Raw genomic sequence first — 16706 nt, forward strand, 5'->3', positions numbered from 1 at the left:
CTCCACATGGGTCCCAGCAGGGATCCCGAGCCAAGGAGGCTCAGGATTAATCTCTGGAACGTGACCTTTACATGCTGGGAGTGGTGAGAGAGATATTTTAACTGCAGTGGCAGAAGTCCAAAGAAGAAACACCAGCCAGGCCCTAGATAACAATATTGGCCTCCTGACAAGGACTCCAGCTGGGAATGAGCCTCAGGGCTGCTCTCCCTTTTCAGGCTGGGACAAATCCATGTGGACCCCATTTCCCACCTTCCCTCTTTGCTCCAGCCAGGAGATCAGGGGCTCAGAACTCTGCACTCCTGAGGGTGGGCTCCAGGAGCCCAGGCTGGGTCTGATTGGTGTGTTAAATGAAAAAGTACAGGAAAATGCAATTTTAAAATAAATAGTGATGATGGAAGGGTTTTAAAACAGAGAAGCTAAACTGCATGCATCCTCTGCAGGGAGGTTTTCCTGCCCAGGGCAGTGCTGGAGTCCCCATCCCTGGAGGGATTTAAAGTCATGTGGATGTGGCACTTGGGGACATGGGACAGGGGTGGCCCTGGCAGTGCTGGGGCAATGGTGGTACCTGATGGTCTTTTCCAGCCTCAATGATTTTGATATCTTTATTGACAGTTGAAGCAGATCTAATGTTGGTTTTCTTCCAACAGGTTTGTATCCCTGGGGAAGCTGCTGAAGGATGCCTTAAGTGTAGGAGGAGGTCACCAACCTTCTCCCAAAGGGCAGGAAGCAGGATGGGTCACCCAGGAGGATTGCTGGGACACTGGGAAGGTGCAATGGTGCCCTCCCCATCCTCACCCATCCCTCAAATCCCCCAATGATCAGTCTGGGCTCTAAAGACACACTTGCTGTGATTCTTTCACCCATTCAAAGTGAATTTCAAATAAAATTTATTTGAAGTTAATTTAGATGGATGTCTCCAAGGGGGCTCCAGGCATGGGCTGGGCTCACTGGGGCTGAGCAAACTCCTGTTTTTTGGGCTGAGCTGGATGAGGATGACCCCCCTTGGGTGGCATCCACAGGGAGCAGCGGCTTTGTGGGGTCCAGGGCTGTACCCAGGGGTGTCTCAACCTCAGGGAATCTCCCTGAGGACACAAGGGTTGTTTTGGAGCAGAGGGGAAGGAAGTGATTTCAAAAGTCCCGTAGTGAGAACAAGTATTTTTGTTTGAAACAAAGAGGGTGGGACCCTGTGCTGGTCTCCATGGTCTCACTGCTGAGAGCTGAAGCAAAAATAATGGCCCACAAAACTACTGGGAAATGGCTTTTTCTCCAGCACCAATGGCAATTTGCTCCTGAGCCTCTCTGTGGCTTTTCTTTGCTGTGGATTTCATGAGGATCAGGTAAAAAATGGGAGACATGGGGGCCCTGCCACTCCACCCCTTGAACCAATCTCCACCTGGAGCTAAATCCATCGTGGTGCCAGGCTGTGTTTCCACCCCCAGGCTGAGCTGCTGGTGGGTCAGCCAAGCAGTAACCCCACAAAATTTGGGGGTGATTGGACCCCACAGTCCAGCTGCCCATGCCCATTGAATCCCACCAAGCTGCTGCCAGGGGTCCAGGCACGGCTGGGACCACACCTGCACAGCTCCTCAGCAGCTCTGCAAATACAGAAATGGGGAGAAAGGAGCCTTTTCCAGGACTCTCCCCCAGCACTGTTTTAGGCCGGGGATGGGTTGCTGCTGCTGGTTTTAGGAGGACTTGGCTTGATGACATGTATTTACTTGTGTTATTGAACACCAGGATCAGTGTAAAACCTCCTCCAGCAGCAAGTTCTGTCCTCCAGGACAGCTCTTCCAGCAGCTCCTGCTGTTGCAACTTGCTCAAACCCTCTTGAATAAGACATTGAATGGGTTTGATTGTTTTGTTTCTTTTTTTTTTAATCAGTCTTATTTACTATTTTCTAGGCAGTCCCCGAGCAAGAGGAAATGTCATGAAATTTGGCAGAAAACTCAGCAACTCTGCTCCTAAGAAAGCCATCGATGGGGTCAGCAGAGGCAGAGATGACCCTGCCAGAGCTGACCTCGTTGAGTTTTGTGACTCTTTTGTGACCCCCCCCCCCACCCTCTCCCCACCTCCCTCCCTGCACAGGCTGCAGAGCAGAACCCACAGCACACACAACCCAAGCCTCTGGGTTAATTTTAACACACCTGCCCTGGTGTGAGGTGTTTATTTATTCATGGCCTTTCTAGCAGCAACACTTTTGGCCACAACAGGATGCTTGTGTTTAGCTCCTGCTGCCTGGGAGGTCGTGGCAGCACCCATTCTTTGAGCATCACCCTGAGGGGGGGAAATGCACTTGGAGTCTGAAAACCTCTCCAAAAAACCCGGGTAATGCAGGAGCTTGGAGGAAAAGTGTGTGGCACCCCCATCACCCTCCTGATGGTGAGAAGGCGAGAGACATCACAAGTGCTCAGTGGGGAGGAAACGAAAGCTGGGCTAAAAAAAAATAAAAATCCCCAACTGCTGGTGGAGAAGAGAAAATCCACACCCAGATGGCCACAGCCACAGAGCAAAGCCCTTCCTGCACTGAAGCAATGTGCTCAAAGCTCACTGCTTGCAGCTGCTTGCCCCAGAGAGCATCAAGTGCCCCGAGTCTCCTCCAATTCCCTCTTCCCCACAGAGCACCAGCCCCAGACAGCAAAGCACCCATTTGTCAGTTCCTGTTAAAGGGATTAGTGGGAAAAGGCTGGAAAAGGGAGGAAAGTGTCTCTGTGCTCAGCACCCACCCAGCACCTCCTCCTGGGTGCTGCAGCCTCAGAGGAGGCAGGAGGAGATTCCCCAGAGAATTGCAGATGAGGGATGGACAGAGGGACCAGCTCCTGGTACAGACAGGATTACACTGAGGAGGTTCAGATTGGATATTCAGAAAGGTTTCTGGACTGAAAGGGTGGTCAGGCACTGGGACAGGCTGCCCAGGGAAGTGCTGGAGTCAGGCCCTGGAGCTGTTTGAGAAATGTGTGGATGTGGCACTTGGGGTTTACAGCACACACCGCAGTGCTGGGTTAACACTTGGGCTCCATGATCTTAGAGGGCTTTTCCAGCCCTACTCATTCCATGACTCTGTTTTCCAGTCCCAGCTCCCACCTCCAACCAACCCACCCTGTTTTGGAGCTCAGCTGGCTGCTGGGAAGGTGCTCCCAAGTCTCTCTCCAGCACATCCCAGTGGCACCATGAACAGAGGTTTCCTTCTCCAGCTGCACTGGTTTTGCTGCCCTGTGAAAGCTGTTGGTGGTCCTGAATAAGAACATCCTGGAGAGAGAATTCAGGCATCCTGAGAAGCTCCAAAATCACATCTGCTCCCATGGGATGTCCCTCCTGCAAGCCCAGCCTCACAGGGCAGTTTCTGTGTTCTTCAGGTGACTGAGCACCTTTCCAGCCAGGACACCACCAGAGGCATCAAGGTGGGATCAGGGCATCAGTTTGCACCTGCATAGATTGAGGTGAGGAGAGGCAGGCTCAGCCCAACACTCCCAAACTCTCTTACTTGCTGCACCTAAAGCTTTAAAAATAAAACAAAAGGCAACAAAAGGAGAAGATATTTGATATATGCCAGCTTGTCTCCAGCCCTTCTGCCGGTGTCTGCCTGCATGTCTGAGCTGCACCCATGGGTGCAGTGCAGGCTCTGCTGTGGCCAGCCTGATCTTCCCTGTCCACCCATTCCTGTATCACATTCCTGCCCACTAGTCAACATGGAAATGTTTTGAAAGCGTCTTAGAAACCTGCTGGGCTGCCAAGAGGGTTGAAAAATGAAGCCACGAAGGGAAACACGGGGCTGCTTTCCAGGTCGGCTCACTGGGTATTGCCTCCATCTCCTGCACTGCAGCTGCACAAATCATTTGCTTTTCAGCGGGATTTAAAACATCTGCCTCTTCCTTGGGCTTGTTTGAGCTGCTGTGGAGCTGGGAAATGGAGATTTGGGGTGAGGGAAGCTCTGGTTTTGGATCCCTCTGTGTGAAGGACACAAATGAGTTAGTGGGTTAGGGCTGACACCCTCCTTCCATCTCCCCCATGCCCAAAGGAGAGGAGAAAAGTGAGAGAAAGCAAATAAAGGGAAAGGAAAGGTTTTTCCTTGCAGTGGGCAGTGAAGCTGGGAAACTTCTGCTTGCTAGAAACTGCTGGGACTTCAATCAGGCTGGGAAGAGGTCTGATGGGAAGAGAGCTCTCCAGGGGACACTTCCCCATTCCAAAACAGCTTTTAGGAAAACATCTCCTCTGGCCTGCTGCAGCATCCAGCACCGAGCGGCCGAGCAGACCTCGCAGCCAGCCCGGCCATAATTAATCACCCTGCAGATGAGGAGGGCGCCTGCCTCTTGTGTTTGAGCTGTTTGGCTTCATCTCCAGGAGGAAGAGCTCGGGTGTTCGGACCTTGGAGGACCAGGCTGGGGGAGATGGTGCCAGGCAAGGGCTGCTGAGCAGCATCCATCGCCCCACGGGTCACAGCTCAGGCAAGGACAGCAACAGCTCCCTGGACATCATCCACAGACCACCCAGCACCTCTGGGCATCATCCCTCCCTGGCAGGTGAAGGGTTTGGAGGTGCTGTGGCTGGGTGAACCCAAGCTTTGCCCAAGAAGTGTTTCCAAATGCAGGAGAGACAGACTGAGCACGGCACCCAGGGCACTGCTGGGCAGCTTCACCCAGCTCCTTCCAGGCATCTCCCTCCCTCTGGGCAAGCAGCAAGCCCGTCCTTCCTCCCTTATCAGCCCCAAATAGCTGTGATGTGATGTATTGTTTTCCCTCCTCAAACAAATTACATCAGAAGAAGGAAACAGGAATATTTTTTTTGCTCTTTTCTGGCATGGAGGTCCGTGAGCAAAATCTCTGCAGCACTGCGTCCATGCCAGGAATTCATATCCTCTTTATGCCTCCTTAGCCAGCTGCCAGTTTCTGCTATTGAATAATAGATGCCATTGGTGTCCTTCCCCTCCTCCATCGGGGGCTTCATGTCCCCCAGCCATATCCAGGGGCCCAAGGACCCCCACATGAAATCAGATCCAGCTGGGGAAGGAGGATCTGGCTTTCACCCAGGGACACAGATGGGGAATACTCGGGGGAGCACGGGGCTCGCTCCGTGCTGGAGGCGGTGAAAACAACTGGGCCACCTGCACACGATCCAGCGGGGCTGTGCCTGCTCCTCCAGCCCCCCCAAATCTGAAGGATTTTCACCCAGGTCCGTGAGCCTCACTGGGAAGGTTGGGCTGAACCTGGCCACTGCTCCCCTCGGGCAGCAGCCACCTGCGGGAGAGGTGGCGCTGCACAGCGTCCTGCGGCTTCCCGGGAGGCTGTGTCCTGCCAGGGCTCCGTGGGAACGGCGGCTCAGAGATGACACAGCAAGGAGCAAACCCCGAGCAAACCTTCTGCCGTGTCCTCCTGGTTCCAGAAATGATGAAAAGTCCCTAAATCCCAGTCCTGGCATCAGTCCCGGTCCTAGCACCCGCGGCAGTGAGTCCGGTCTCAGTCCCAGCTCCAATCCCATCCACGGTCCCATCCCAGGGGCAGAGAGGCGGGACGGTCCTGTCCTTGTCCCGACTCTGGTTCCATCCCCGGTCCCATCCCCGGGGAAGGATCTGGGGAGCAAACATCTGTCTCCAATGTCAGTCCCAATTCTGATGCCATCCATGCTCCCATTTCTGGAGGACGGGAGAATGTCCTGTCCCATTTCTCCCCCGAGTCCCATTCCCGGGGGAGAAAGGGGAGAGCTGTCGGTGTCCGGTCCCGGTCCCAGCCCCAATCCCATCCACACTCCCATCTCCGGGGGAAGGAGCGGGGGGTCCTGCTCTAGCCCTAATCCCGATCCCACGCACAGTGCCATCCCGGAGGGGGAAAGAGAGGGGGCGGTCTGACTCCATTCCCGATGCCCGGCACGTTTCCATCCCGAAAGCAGAGCTCCTGTCCCGTCCCCGGGGAAGGGGCGGTCCCGGCCCCGGGCGGGGCAGTTCTGGCCGCGGTCCTGCCCCGTCCCAGCCCCATTCCCAGCGCCGCGAGGGCGGTGCAGCCCCACGCCCGCCGCGGCCCGGCTCACACGCGGCGGCGGCACCGGGAGCGGCGGCACCGGGAGCGGCACCGGGAGCGGCACCGGGAGCGGCGGTACCGGGAGCGGCATCGGGAGCGGCACCGGGAGCGGTACCAGGAGCGGCACCGGGAGCGGCTCCGGGAGCGGCACCGGGAGCGGCTCCGGGAGCGGCATCGGGAGCGGCACCGGGAGCGGCACCGGGAGCGGCACCGGGAGCGGCTCCGGGAGCGGCATCGGGAGCGGCACCGGGACGGGGGAAGGACCAAAGGCGGGCATGGCGCGGCCTCCGCCGCCCTCCTGAGCGGAGCGATCGGCGCTGAACCCCCGGCACGACCCCGCACGGAGCCCCCGGCTCGGCATCGCCCGGTGAGCACCGAGGGACCGCCGCGGGAACCGTGGCGGGATAAGGGGGGATGGAGGGGTGCGTGTCCGGCAGGGAAGGACGGGTGGCAGCCTCCAGGGTCGAGGGGGAAACTCGTGGATGGCGTTGGAGTGGGGACACGGGTGGGTGGGACACGCACGGGGGTGAAGGGGACACACACACATGTATAGGGGACACACACACACACTTATGGGGACACACACACACACATGTATAGGGGACACACACACGTATAGGGGACACACACACACACGTATAGGGGACACACACACATGTATAGGGGACACACACACATGTATAGGAGACACACACACACACATGTATAGGGGACACACACACACACTTATGGGGACACACACACACGTATAGGAGACACACACACACACATGTATAGGGGACACACACCACACTTATGGGGACACACACACACACGTATAGGAGACACACACACGTATAGGGACACACACACATATAGGGGACACACACACGTATAGGGGGACACACACACACATATAGGGGACACACACACACACACTTATGGGTACACACACACACACGTATAGGGGACACACACACACACATTGGGGGGACACACACACACACACGTATAGGGGACACACACACACATGTATAGGGGACACACACACACACTTATGGGTACACACACACACACATATAGGGGACACACACACACACCTGTATACTTATGGGGACACACACACATGTATAGGGGACACACACACACATGTATAGGGGACACACACACACACTTATAGGGTACACACACACACACATGTATAGGGGACACACACACGTATAGGGGACACACACACACACTTATGGGGACACACACACACACGTATAGGGCACACACACACGTATGGGGGACACAAACGCCCCCATGTGCACACACTCACGGTGGTGGCACTTGTTGCTGTCTGGGTGACGTGGGTGACACAGGGTCCCAGTGCAGCCAGAGCAGGGAGTGAGGCTCTGCATGGACACAGCTAAACCCAGGCTCTCCTGCTCTTCTCTCAACCCCAGTACTGCCCCTGCTGCCACTAAAAGTGCCCAAAAGCCCCAAAGTGCCCCCAGACAGGGCAGTGGCACCAGCAGCCAGCAGGGAGTCGCTGGCATGGACGAGTGCTGGCACAAATGGTTCAAACTGGGCACTCAGGGAAGCCTCCTGCTCCTTTTGCTCCTGTTTGCCTGAATTGTAGGATTTTTTATGCATTCATTCACAATAATATCTTTGCTGTTTGGTTTCTCACTTCCCTGGGGAATTCACTGGCTGTTTATCCGTACACAGCTCTGGTTAAACCATGGAGCTGACTCCCTGCTTTGCTCCACGTATTTTTCCACCTCTTTGCATGCTGGGCTCCCTATGTAATTTCTTTGGGAGTGTTTTAATTTACACTGCAATGGGTGATACTCTGATTTCAAACCCTTTGGCTCCTTCTAGCAGCTCCTAACTTCCAAAACACCCTTCTTCCCAGAGCTGGGCACTGGCTGGCATCACTTCAGGAGCAACTTTGGGGTCAAACATCTTATTTCTCTTTCTGTTCTAGTTTTCTTATCAGTTTATTGCAAAAACCATTTGGCAACCCGCTGCCTTCCTGTACCCGAGGTGAGGAGCAGCAAACCCGGCTCTGGAGGGCCACCAGCACTGGGGGTTGGTGGCCCTAGCTCGTGGTGGCTGCTGCCAAAATTGGACTGTTTCATTACCACCAAATTCCTCTCATTTTCCCTCAAGCAAAGGGTGGCTGGTAGGTTGAGGGGCTCCAGTGCAAAGGGAGAGACCCCAAAATGCGCTGAGCCCCGAAGCGTGGCTGCATGCTGGGGCTTAGAGGGTTATAAAAGGCCCAGAAGGATTTCAGTGGCACTGAGTGGCTTTATCCTGTCTCTGCCCAGTGTGATTTTTATCTGGGGCTGTTGGCACAAAGCCAAAGCCATGAATAGCTCTGTGGCAGCGGAGCGTGCTGCCGGCCACGCCGGGCTCCCTCCCCAGCTGAGCAGCCCCACTGGAGCCCAAATGGGATCCTCCCATGAGGCAAAGACCCCACTGCCTCCATGGGATGTGCCTGTGGAGCCAAAAATTATCCCCCAAAGGCTCCACCCGCTGTGGGGTTTTCTGGTGGTGCCGTGGGTAATTGTGTTTTATCCTGGCTGTGCCTTTGGTTTTTGCAGGGTGGTTGTGACTCCCTGGGAGTGGGCAGCAGGCTGGGAGTCTCCATGGAAATGTCCTTTTCTCCCAGATTCAGGGCTTGTAGGGTCACCAAATTGTGGTCCCACACCCTTCTCTCTGACTGTTGCTTCCTCCAGTGAGCATCAAAAGGTCACAGAGGGCAAAACCAAAGTCAAACTCCTGATAGAAACATCACCTTTCTACCTCCAGGGAGCCTAAAGGATGCAAGTGCTCTGTTTCCCCATGGAATAAGTAAAACTGGAAGTTTTAGGATCCACCCCAGTCTCACAGCAGGGAAAAACAAGCAGAAAAAAGGGAACATTGCCTTTGCTGAAGCAGGAAGGGAAGTGCTGATGAAGGGATTAAATATTGGCCAGGGTTGATGTTTGCTTCCATAAGGATCCATCCCCAGAGCCCTGCCGTGCTGGGAATTGAGTCAGGTTCTTCTGAATAAAGGTGGCCTTATAACCATTGTCACCAATGGCTTTAATGCTTTGTTCACTTTAAAGCCACAGATTTGGTTAATCCAGATTGATTTCCCATGGTGTGGAGCAAGGCAGGAGGTTTTGGTACCCCCTGGGAAGTGAGGGATGGAAGGGAGATTGATTCAGGGAGGAATTCAGGGAGTTTCTTGGGGGAAACCAGAAATTTTTAGAAGGAGTGAGTTCTCTGACAGCATAACATTTTATTTGACCTCCAAACAAAGTCACAAAGTTCTTTTAAACTCGCTATATCTTTTCTCCAGACTCTCTCTCCCCTTTTTAGCTTGGATCAAGTTACTGAAAAACTCTCTAGGAAACCAGAACACCCCCAGAAAAAAATATTTTTTATGGAGAAAACAAATGCAAATTTGCTGTTTCTCAGCCTGGCAACAAGAGGGGAAACTGAGGCACGTGGCTGCTTCAGTGGAGTGGCTCCATTTCTGGAGTGGAGCTGCCCTCCAAAGGTGCTTTTTTGTAGGGACAGAAACACAGATTCTTTACAAGGTTTTGGTTTAAATGAGGTGCTCTGTCTGTTTTGGGGGTGGAGGAAGGGGTAGACCTCACCCATCAGTGATAAAGGAGGAATGTTGCCTGGCAGGGAGATGGATAAAGCTCCTTAAGCTGCTTTGCTGTCCTGGAACTGAACTTTGGAGGTGTCTTGCCTTGGGATGGCTGGGGAGAAGCACTGGTGGAGCTGGGAGGTCCTCAGCCCACGCTGGTGGTTGTGGCCAGCCCAGAGGACAAAGGCTCTGAAGGTCACTGTGGCAGAAAGGATCCAGAGGGAAAGGGCAGATGACAGCAGGCTGGCTCAGGTTTCGGCTGGGCCCCGTCTCATGGTCTGAGCAGGCTGGGAGCATCCGAACCCTTGCCTGTTTGCTTTTGGTCACAGAGGCTTTGAACCACAGCCCCAGAGCACTGAAAAACAATTCCAGGTTGTTTGCTTCCCAGAGTCTCGAGCAGTTCCTGGTCCTGAGCGAGGATTTTGATGAGTCTGTGAAATGCCTCTGAGTTAGGGCAGGGAAAACACCCACGTTCTCCTTTGGGAGGGAGTCAGGGAGAAGATGTGAATGGACCATGGCTTCAGCCTCCAGCCTAAAACAATGGCAGCTGTGGCACAACCAAGGGCTGCCTCTCTGAGGTCCTGCTGGTAAATTAATCCACATTAATTATTTGGGAAGGCCAATTAAACCTTGTCAGCCCCCTATGAAAATGTGTTCATGGCAGCCGTGATTTGGTTGCTCTTTGCTGCTGCCTGGCAAATTCCTGAGCTCAAAACAGGCTGGGATGGCACTGGGAGTGCTGAAGAATGGAGCAGAAATCAGGAGTCAAGGCCTTCACTGGGCAATTCACTGTCCTGTGGTGTCCCTGTGGGGTGCTGCCCATCCCTCAGCTGCCCATGACCTTCTCCCATGACAGTCCCCTCCTTTCCATATCTAAATATCACTGGCAGATACAGTTACAGGAGAATTTTGGGATGCTGACTTCACATGCACATGCCTTTATTTGAGGGCAGTGATCTGCCCAGGCCCCTCTCCTCACCAGGCTCCTCTCCTGTGCTGCCTTCATCCACTGGCACTGAAGGTATATGTTTTCTGGGAAAAAACTCCCATATCCCATGGCATAAATGGGTCCAAGGCCACACTACAGATAGAGATGGTCCAGCCACTGCAGCCTGCTCATGGCTCAGTGTGGATGTGTGTGGGTGGCTGGAGGGCACCCAAAAAGCTGCTCCTGGTCACCTGCACCCAGTGCCAGAGAAAAAACCTCCCACTGTGACCTCAGGAAGGGCTGGGAGATGAAGTGATGAGGCAGGTGCAGGTGGTTCTCCCCAAAGCATCGTGGTTTGCTTGCTTTGGGGGTCACAGAAGTGTTTATCCCCCCTGGCATCCCCAGGGATTGCTGCTGCTGTCGCCCTCCCCTCGGGGGCTCGGGGTGTCACAGCCAGAGCTGGCATCTGTGCCACCCGTGGGCACAGCAAAGGGCAGTGCCATGCCAGCTCTTGTGCCTTCCCATGCCCTGGCTGGCCTCTGCAGCCAGGGGGTGACTGCAGCCACGGGCCTGGCACACAGCAGGGTTTGTCCCGGGGATTCTGGGCAAAACTAGGGTGAGAAAGGAAAAAGAAAGGCTTTGCATTCCCAGGAGGGAAAGGAGGGAGAGCACGACAGCAAGGACAAGGCTCCATTCAAACCAACCAGCAAACACTGCTTGCTCCTTGTCCTGAAGATGGGAATGAGGAACTTGGCACATCCTGGGCAGCCAGAGCAGATTCCCCACCTTGGCTTGGATTAGGGCTGGCTTTCCTCGCTGGAACCTGTGGGGAGATGAGCTGGAATTCAGGGTGAACTCCCCCATCAGAGCAGGGGAGAGAGGGAGTGCAGATGGAGATACCCCATGCCAGGCTGAAGCCTCTGGAGCTCTGTAACCTTCCCTGTGCCTTTCAGGGCATCTTGTGTGGCTTGCCTCGGTCACGGTGGCCTGCCCAACCCAATTCATCGGCTGCCAGCTCTGCGGGCAACCTCTCTCTGGCTGGCCACAGATCTGCAGGGCTCAGAGGGAAGGGAGAAACTGCAGAGAACAGCAGCTGGAAAATGTTTTCCCATCTTCAGAGCCCTGTTAACCCCCTCTATCCACAGCCACACTGCAGGGTGGGAGCAAAGCTGGACTGAGTGCAAGAAAAGCAAAAAAAGGGCAGGACAGTGCTGACTCCTGATTGTCATCACAGAGTGGTTCCAAAGTTATATTGGGGTTTTTGCAGATATTGCAGATTAGTTGGGGTGTGAGTGTGTGTGTGGTTTCCACCCCTGTCCTTGGGAAGGTTGAGCCTCAGCAAGCACTGTTCCTGCTCTGCTCCAAGGGGAAAGAAAGCAGCAGGATGGGGGAAACATCATCAGGGTGGTGTCAGTGCATTTCTGAACAGGTTGTTTGATCCAGTCCCTGGAGCAAGGGCTGGAGTTATCCCCTTGTGATGGGCTGGAAGCATCACTTCATCCCTTCTCCAGTTGTCCAGGTGCTTTTCAGTGCCCAAGTGCTTTACTTTGGTGCGAGATCATCCAGGCTGGCAGCTTCGAGCAGGCTCATTGCCTCCTTCCCTGCAGGGTCTGGGCTGGAGATGGGGGCAGGATAGCTCTGGATCTGGTGTTTGTTTTGCAAGAAAGGGCATGGCCCTGCTGTCCCTCAGCATGGTGGCACCAGGTTAGAGCAGAGCCCTTTACCTGAAAAGGCCAGGATTGCTCTTTTCCACCTAAAATCCTGCTGAGGTTTGGGTCAGGGTACATCCCACACACTCATTCCTTGGGCACCATTTCTCAGGCCTTTTCTCCTGCAGGAGCTCCTGGTCCCTGAGCTCCTGGGCTGGATTCATCTCTGTGTACCCCCCATTTGCACAGGCTTCCCGTAAGGCAGGGGACAGCAGGGACATCCAGCAGCTTCTCTTACGGGAAGGGAGGAAATGCATTTTAATGTGATTCCTGACCCATGGGCTCTCTCAGAGATCATGTGTCAGCAGAGCCCAGGGCACAAAAGGGCCCTTGTCCCTCCTCACAGACAGGCCAGGCTCTGTGTGTCTGCAGAGACCCTTTCAAGGCTTATTCTCCTCCCAGCTGCTCAGTCCCGTGCAGAAACCAGCTCTGCACAAGCAGGGCTCAAGGCCAGGGAGCAGGACTGTGACCTGGCCACCATCAGCCCAAGGCTAAACCCATTAAAGACCCCTCATCCTCATCAACAGCCAAGCCAGACAGAGCCCCAGTGGTGGTGAACATCCTCCTTTTGACAAGGTTTGATTACAGACCTGCAGGTATGGCGAGGTTTGCCCTGCCAGAAGGAGCTGAAGACCTCTGAAAGAGGGGCCAGTCACGAGGATTGCTTGCTGAAATTTCACTTTTTAATCCTTTCTGCCTGGGATTTAGCAGGACCCATTTTTACTGGTGCTCAGCTGAGTCGCTTCTCGTGGCTGGTTAAACACAGAATGGAGCATCTTTTCTGTTCTGTGATGCAGGAGATGAAATTTCTATGTGAACCTGGTGGGAAGGGTGGTTTGGGACAATGAACTGGGCTGCAGGAGGTCTGAGGTGGACTCCCACGTGTGGCCTGGGGTTTGTTGGTGACTTTAAAGCAGCTCGGTTCCTCCTCTGCGCTCCAGGTGCAAAATGAGGTTAAATGAAACTCACCTCGTCCACCTGACCACATTTCCTCCATGCTGGGGACTGCTGTTGTGTCACCAACACCATGAGGCCAGGAGTCTTGTCAGTGATGTGCTGCCCTCTTGAGCCATTGCCTCCCTGTCCTTACAGCCTCTTTGCTTTCCCCCCAGGGCGATGGAGAACCTCACAGCTCCTCCATCCTGGACCAGGCTCATCAACAGCTCCTCGGACGCCGGTGACACCGATGACAACCCCTACAGGTGCGTGTTCGACGAGGACTTCAAGTACGTCCTGCTGCCCGTCTCCTACGGCATCGTCTGCGTGCTGGGGCTCTTCCTCAACCTGCTGGCCCTCTACGCCTTCCTCTTCAGGATCAAGACCTGGAACGCCTCCACCACCTACATGTTCAACCTGGCCATCTCCGACACGCTCTACGTGGTGTCCCTGCCCCTGCTGGTGTACTACTACGCCGTGGGGGACAACTGGCCCTTCAGCGCGGGGCTGTGCAAGATCGTCCGCTTCCTCTTCTACACCAACCTGTACTGCAGCATCCTGTTCCTGCTGTGCATCAGCGTCCATCGCTTCCTGGGCATCTGCTTCCCGCTGCAGTCGCTGCGCTGGGGCCACGTGCGCCGCGCGCGCCGCGTCTCGCTGGCCGTGTGGGCCCTCACCGTGGCCTGCCAGTCCCCCGTGCTCTTCTTCGTCACCACCAGCGCCAAGGGCGACGCCGTCACCTGCCACGACACCTCCAGCAAGGAGCTCTTCGGCCAGTTCGTCGTCTACAGCTCGGTGATGCTGGTGCTGCTCTTCTGCATCCCCTTCCTCGTCATCATCGTGTGCTACTGCCTGATGGCGCGGCGGCTGCTGCGGCCCACGCGCGGCATCTCCCGCCGCTCCCGCTCCAAGAAGAAGTCGGTGAAGATGATCATCATCGTCCTGGTGGTTTTCATCGTTTGTTTCCTGCCCTTCCACGTCACTCGGACCTTGTACTACTCCTTCCGGAGCTGGGACCTCAGCTGCCAGACCCTCAATGCCATCAATCTGGCCTACAAGGTGACTCGTCCCCTCGCCAGCACCAACAGCTGCTTGGATCCCATTTTGTATTTCTTAGCAGGGCAACGATTTATGAAGTTGGCGGGCAACAAGATGCCAGGGAAGGCTCAGAACGAGGTGGCGCTGGGCATCGTGCCCAACAGTCACCTGGGAGCCAGCAGTGACACGGACACGCTCTCCAAGGATCTGAAATCCTAGCTCTGCTCCATGGAAGGGCTTCTCCTGGGGGTCAAGGAGGACAGGGTGCTCTGGGGCCCAAGGCTTTGGGTGTTTGGGCTGCCTGGGCTTGCACCCACTGTGTCAAACACGCTCTTCTGCCTGTTTTGCTGTGTTTGTTTCAGGAAGATGCAGCTGTGGTTGCACATGTGAACTCTGACCTCTGATTTTGCATGCCAGCCTGACCCTCTCATCAGGCTGGGGTGACCAAATCTGGGGGAAAAATTGTGCCCTTAGTGCCTTGAATCATTTTCCAAAGCAAAAACACCAAAAGGTTCCCCTAAAGAATCCATCTGCACATTGCCGGGCGCAGGGGGAGCCGGAGTTTCTCTGTGCCTTGGCAAGAGAAAAGCCAAGGAAAGGCTCTGGGTGGATGAGGAGAGCCAGCTGCAGTTCTGCTGAACAGCTTGGTGCAAATGCCAAGGACACAAGTATCACCCAGAGCAGGAGAGGGTTTCCCACAGCTTTGTGTCCTTGAAGGAATGCTCTCCCAGCTTCAAACTGGCAGAGCAGGGATGGGATTCCTGTCCAAGGCCTGGCTTCCCATTAACCAGGGTGCTGATGGGCATTCCATCCCACTGGGGTGCTCTGGTAGCAGCCCACGGGAGTTTACTGGTACCATCGAGCAGGTCCCCTGTAGGTTTCTCCAGTGGGGCCAGCATCTTCCAAAAAACCCATTAGAGTGCTTCCCAACAGCAACAGTCACCCTTTAAAAGCTTTTAGGAACCTGCAGCTTCCAGCTGCTGGCTTTAGTAATCATCTCCAGCTCATTAAAATTTAAGGTGAGCTGCTCATGTCTTGTTTTTAACCCCCTTCCTGGTGACTCGTGTTCCAGCCCAGCAGCAAAGACCAGCCTGCATCCCTTGGCTGAGCACTGCCACGTCCCCACTGCTGTCCCTCAGAGGTGACAACATTTGCCAGCACTAAACCCTGAGCTGAGGAGCTGCAAGTGGTGCTGAGCTCAACCCCATTCTGCCTGGATTTGTAAAAAATGTCCACAAAGCATTTCACCAGAAGGGGCTCTGGGTGTTTTTCCCTGTAGTTGTTGGGTTGGAGAGCCCAGAGCCCACGTCCATGATTTCCCTGTCAGGAGGATGCTGATCCCTCTCCCCAGAAATGAAAACTGCTTGGGCTGCAGCACTGAACCAGTCACATTTTGTAAAAACTCAATTTCAGGACTAGGCAAACACATTTGATGTTGACTTAGGCCAAGACGTGAGACCACTCCTTAGTTTCTCCCATCCTTCCTTCTTGTGGACTGGTTTGGTGGGGACAAAGCCACGTTGCCATGTCACCAGCTGTGTTCAGTGACTGGGACCATTCAGGGCTCACTGGGAGGCTCCTGTGCTCCCACCCCCAGTGAGGGCTCCTGTCCCAGCCAACAATGTCACAACCACAGGAGGCAAAGGCAGACAGGGCATTTGTAGGGTGGTTCATCCCAGCCTCAGGTGTGTTTAGGATAGGACTGGGTTAAGGCCAGACTTGCACCGTGGCAGCACCTTTACTCCTTTGTTCTTGTGGTGAGGGTCATGGCACAGTCACTGGGGTGAGACAAATAACTGGAGAAATGAATTCAGCCAGGGCACTGACCTGGTACAAACATCACTGCAGGCCAGGCCTTGCCCAGCCTCCCACACTTGCCAAAAGCAGCGTGGACATGTTACGTGCTCTGAATAATTCAACAAAACATACCCAAAGTTTCCTCCTGAGGTCCTGCTTGGAAATCCCACCTCCCTCTGAGCTGGCTCTGAGCACTGCCAGTGCCATCAGGGTGTCCCTCTCTGATCCTTATCCCCAGGGGATCCCACTGGCCAGATGCAGAGCAATTGGAGAGGTGCCAGCTGGAAATCTAGCCCTAGACTTTTTTGTTTGTTTGTTTCTATTTGTAAAAGCACTAACTTATACTAGAGAGAGAAAAAGAAAAGGTGAGTTTTATGACAGTGACTGTACATTTTTATTTTTGTAACATGCAAACAGCTCAGATTTCTGATAGTAAATGAGTTTATTTCTACTACAAGCACTTCTCTGTCATCTCCTCTGGTATGTACAAAGATGGGTGTTGGGGGTAGGAACTGGATTGTTGAATGCCATGAAAGTATTTTAAGCTCCAGGTACAGCTGCCCACTCCTCTGTGAATCTTGATCTCCATCTAATTCAATTAATTCAATCTCCACTCCTGAGTCAAGATTTCCTTGGGACTGGTGCCACCAGTTCTGGCAAAACCCAGGTGCAGAGACAGC

At 54.4% G+C, this 16706-nt stretch overlaps 1 protein-coding gene across 1 annotated transcript; it reads left to right on the forward strand.

Annotated features, from left to right (window-relative positions):
- The first annotated feature begins 6063 nt into the window (after positions 1-6063).
- On the forward strand, positions 6064-16483 carry P2RY2 (purinergic receptor P2Y2). The gene is made up of 2 exons (XM_056502924.1): positions 6064-6375; positions 13368-16483. Exon 2 carries the CDS (start codon positions 13372-13374, stop codon positions 14446-14448), a length of 1077 nt encoding a protein of 358 aa, XP_056358899.1. The 5' UTR covers positions 6064-6375; positions 13368-13371; the 3' UTR covers positions 14449-16483.
- Positions 16484-16706: the final 223 nt, after the last annotated feature.

Source organism: Oenanthe melanoleuca, chromosome 1 (assembly GCF_029582105.1).
Source record: "Oenanthe melanoleuca isolate GR-GAL-2019-014 chromosome 1, OMel1.0, whole genome shotgun sequence".
NCBI lineage: Eukaryota > Metazoa > Chordata > Aves > Passeriformes > Muscicapidae > Oenanthe > Oenanthe melanoleuca.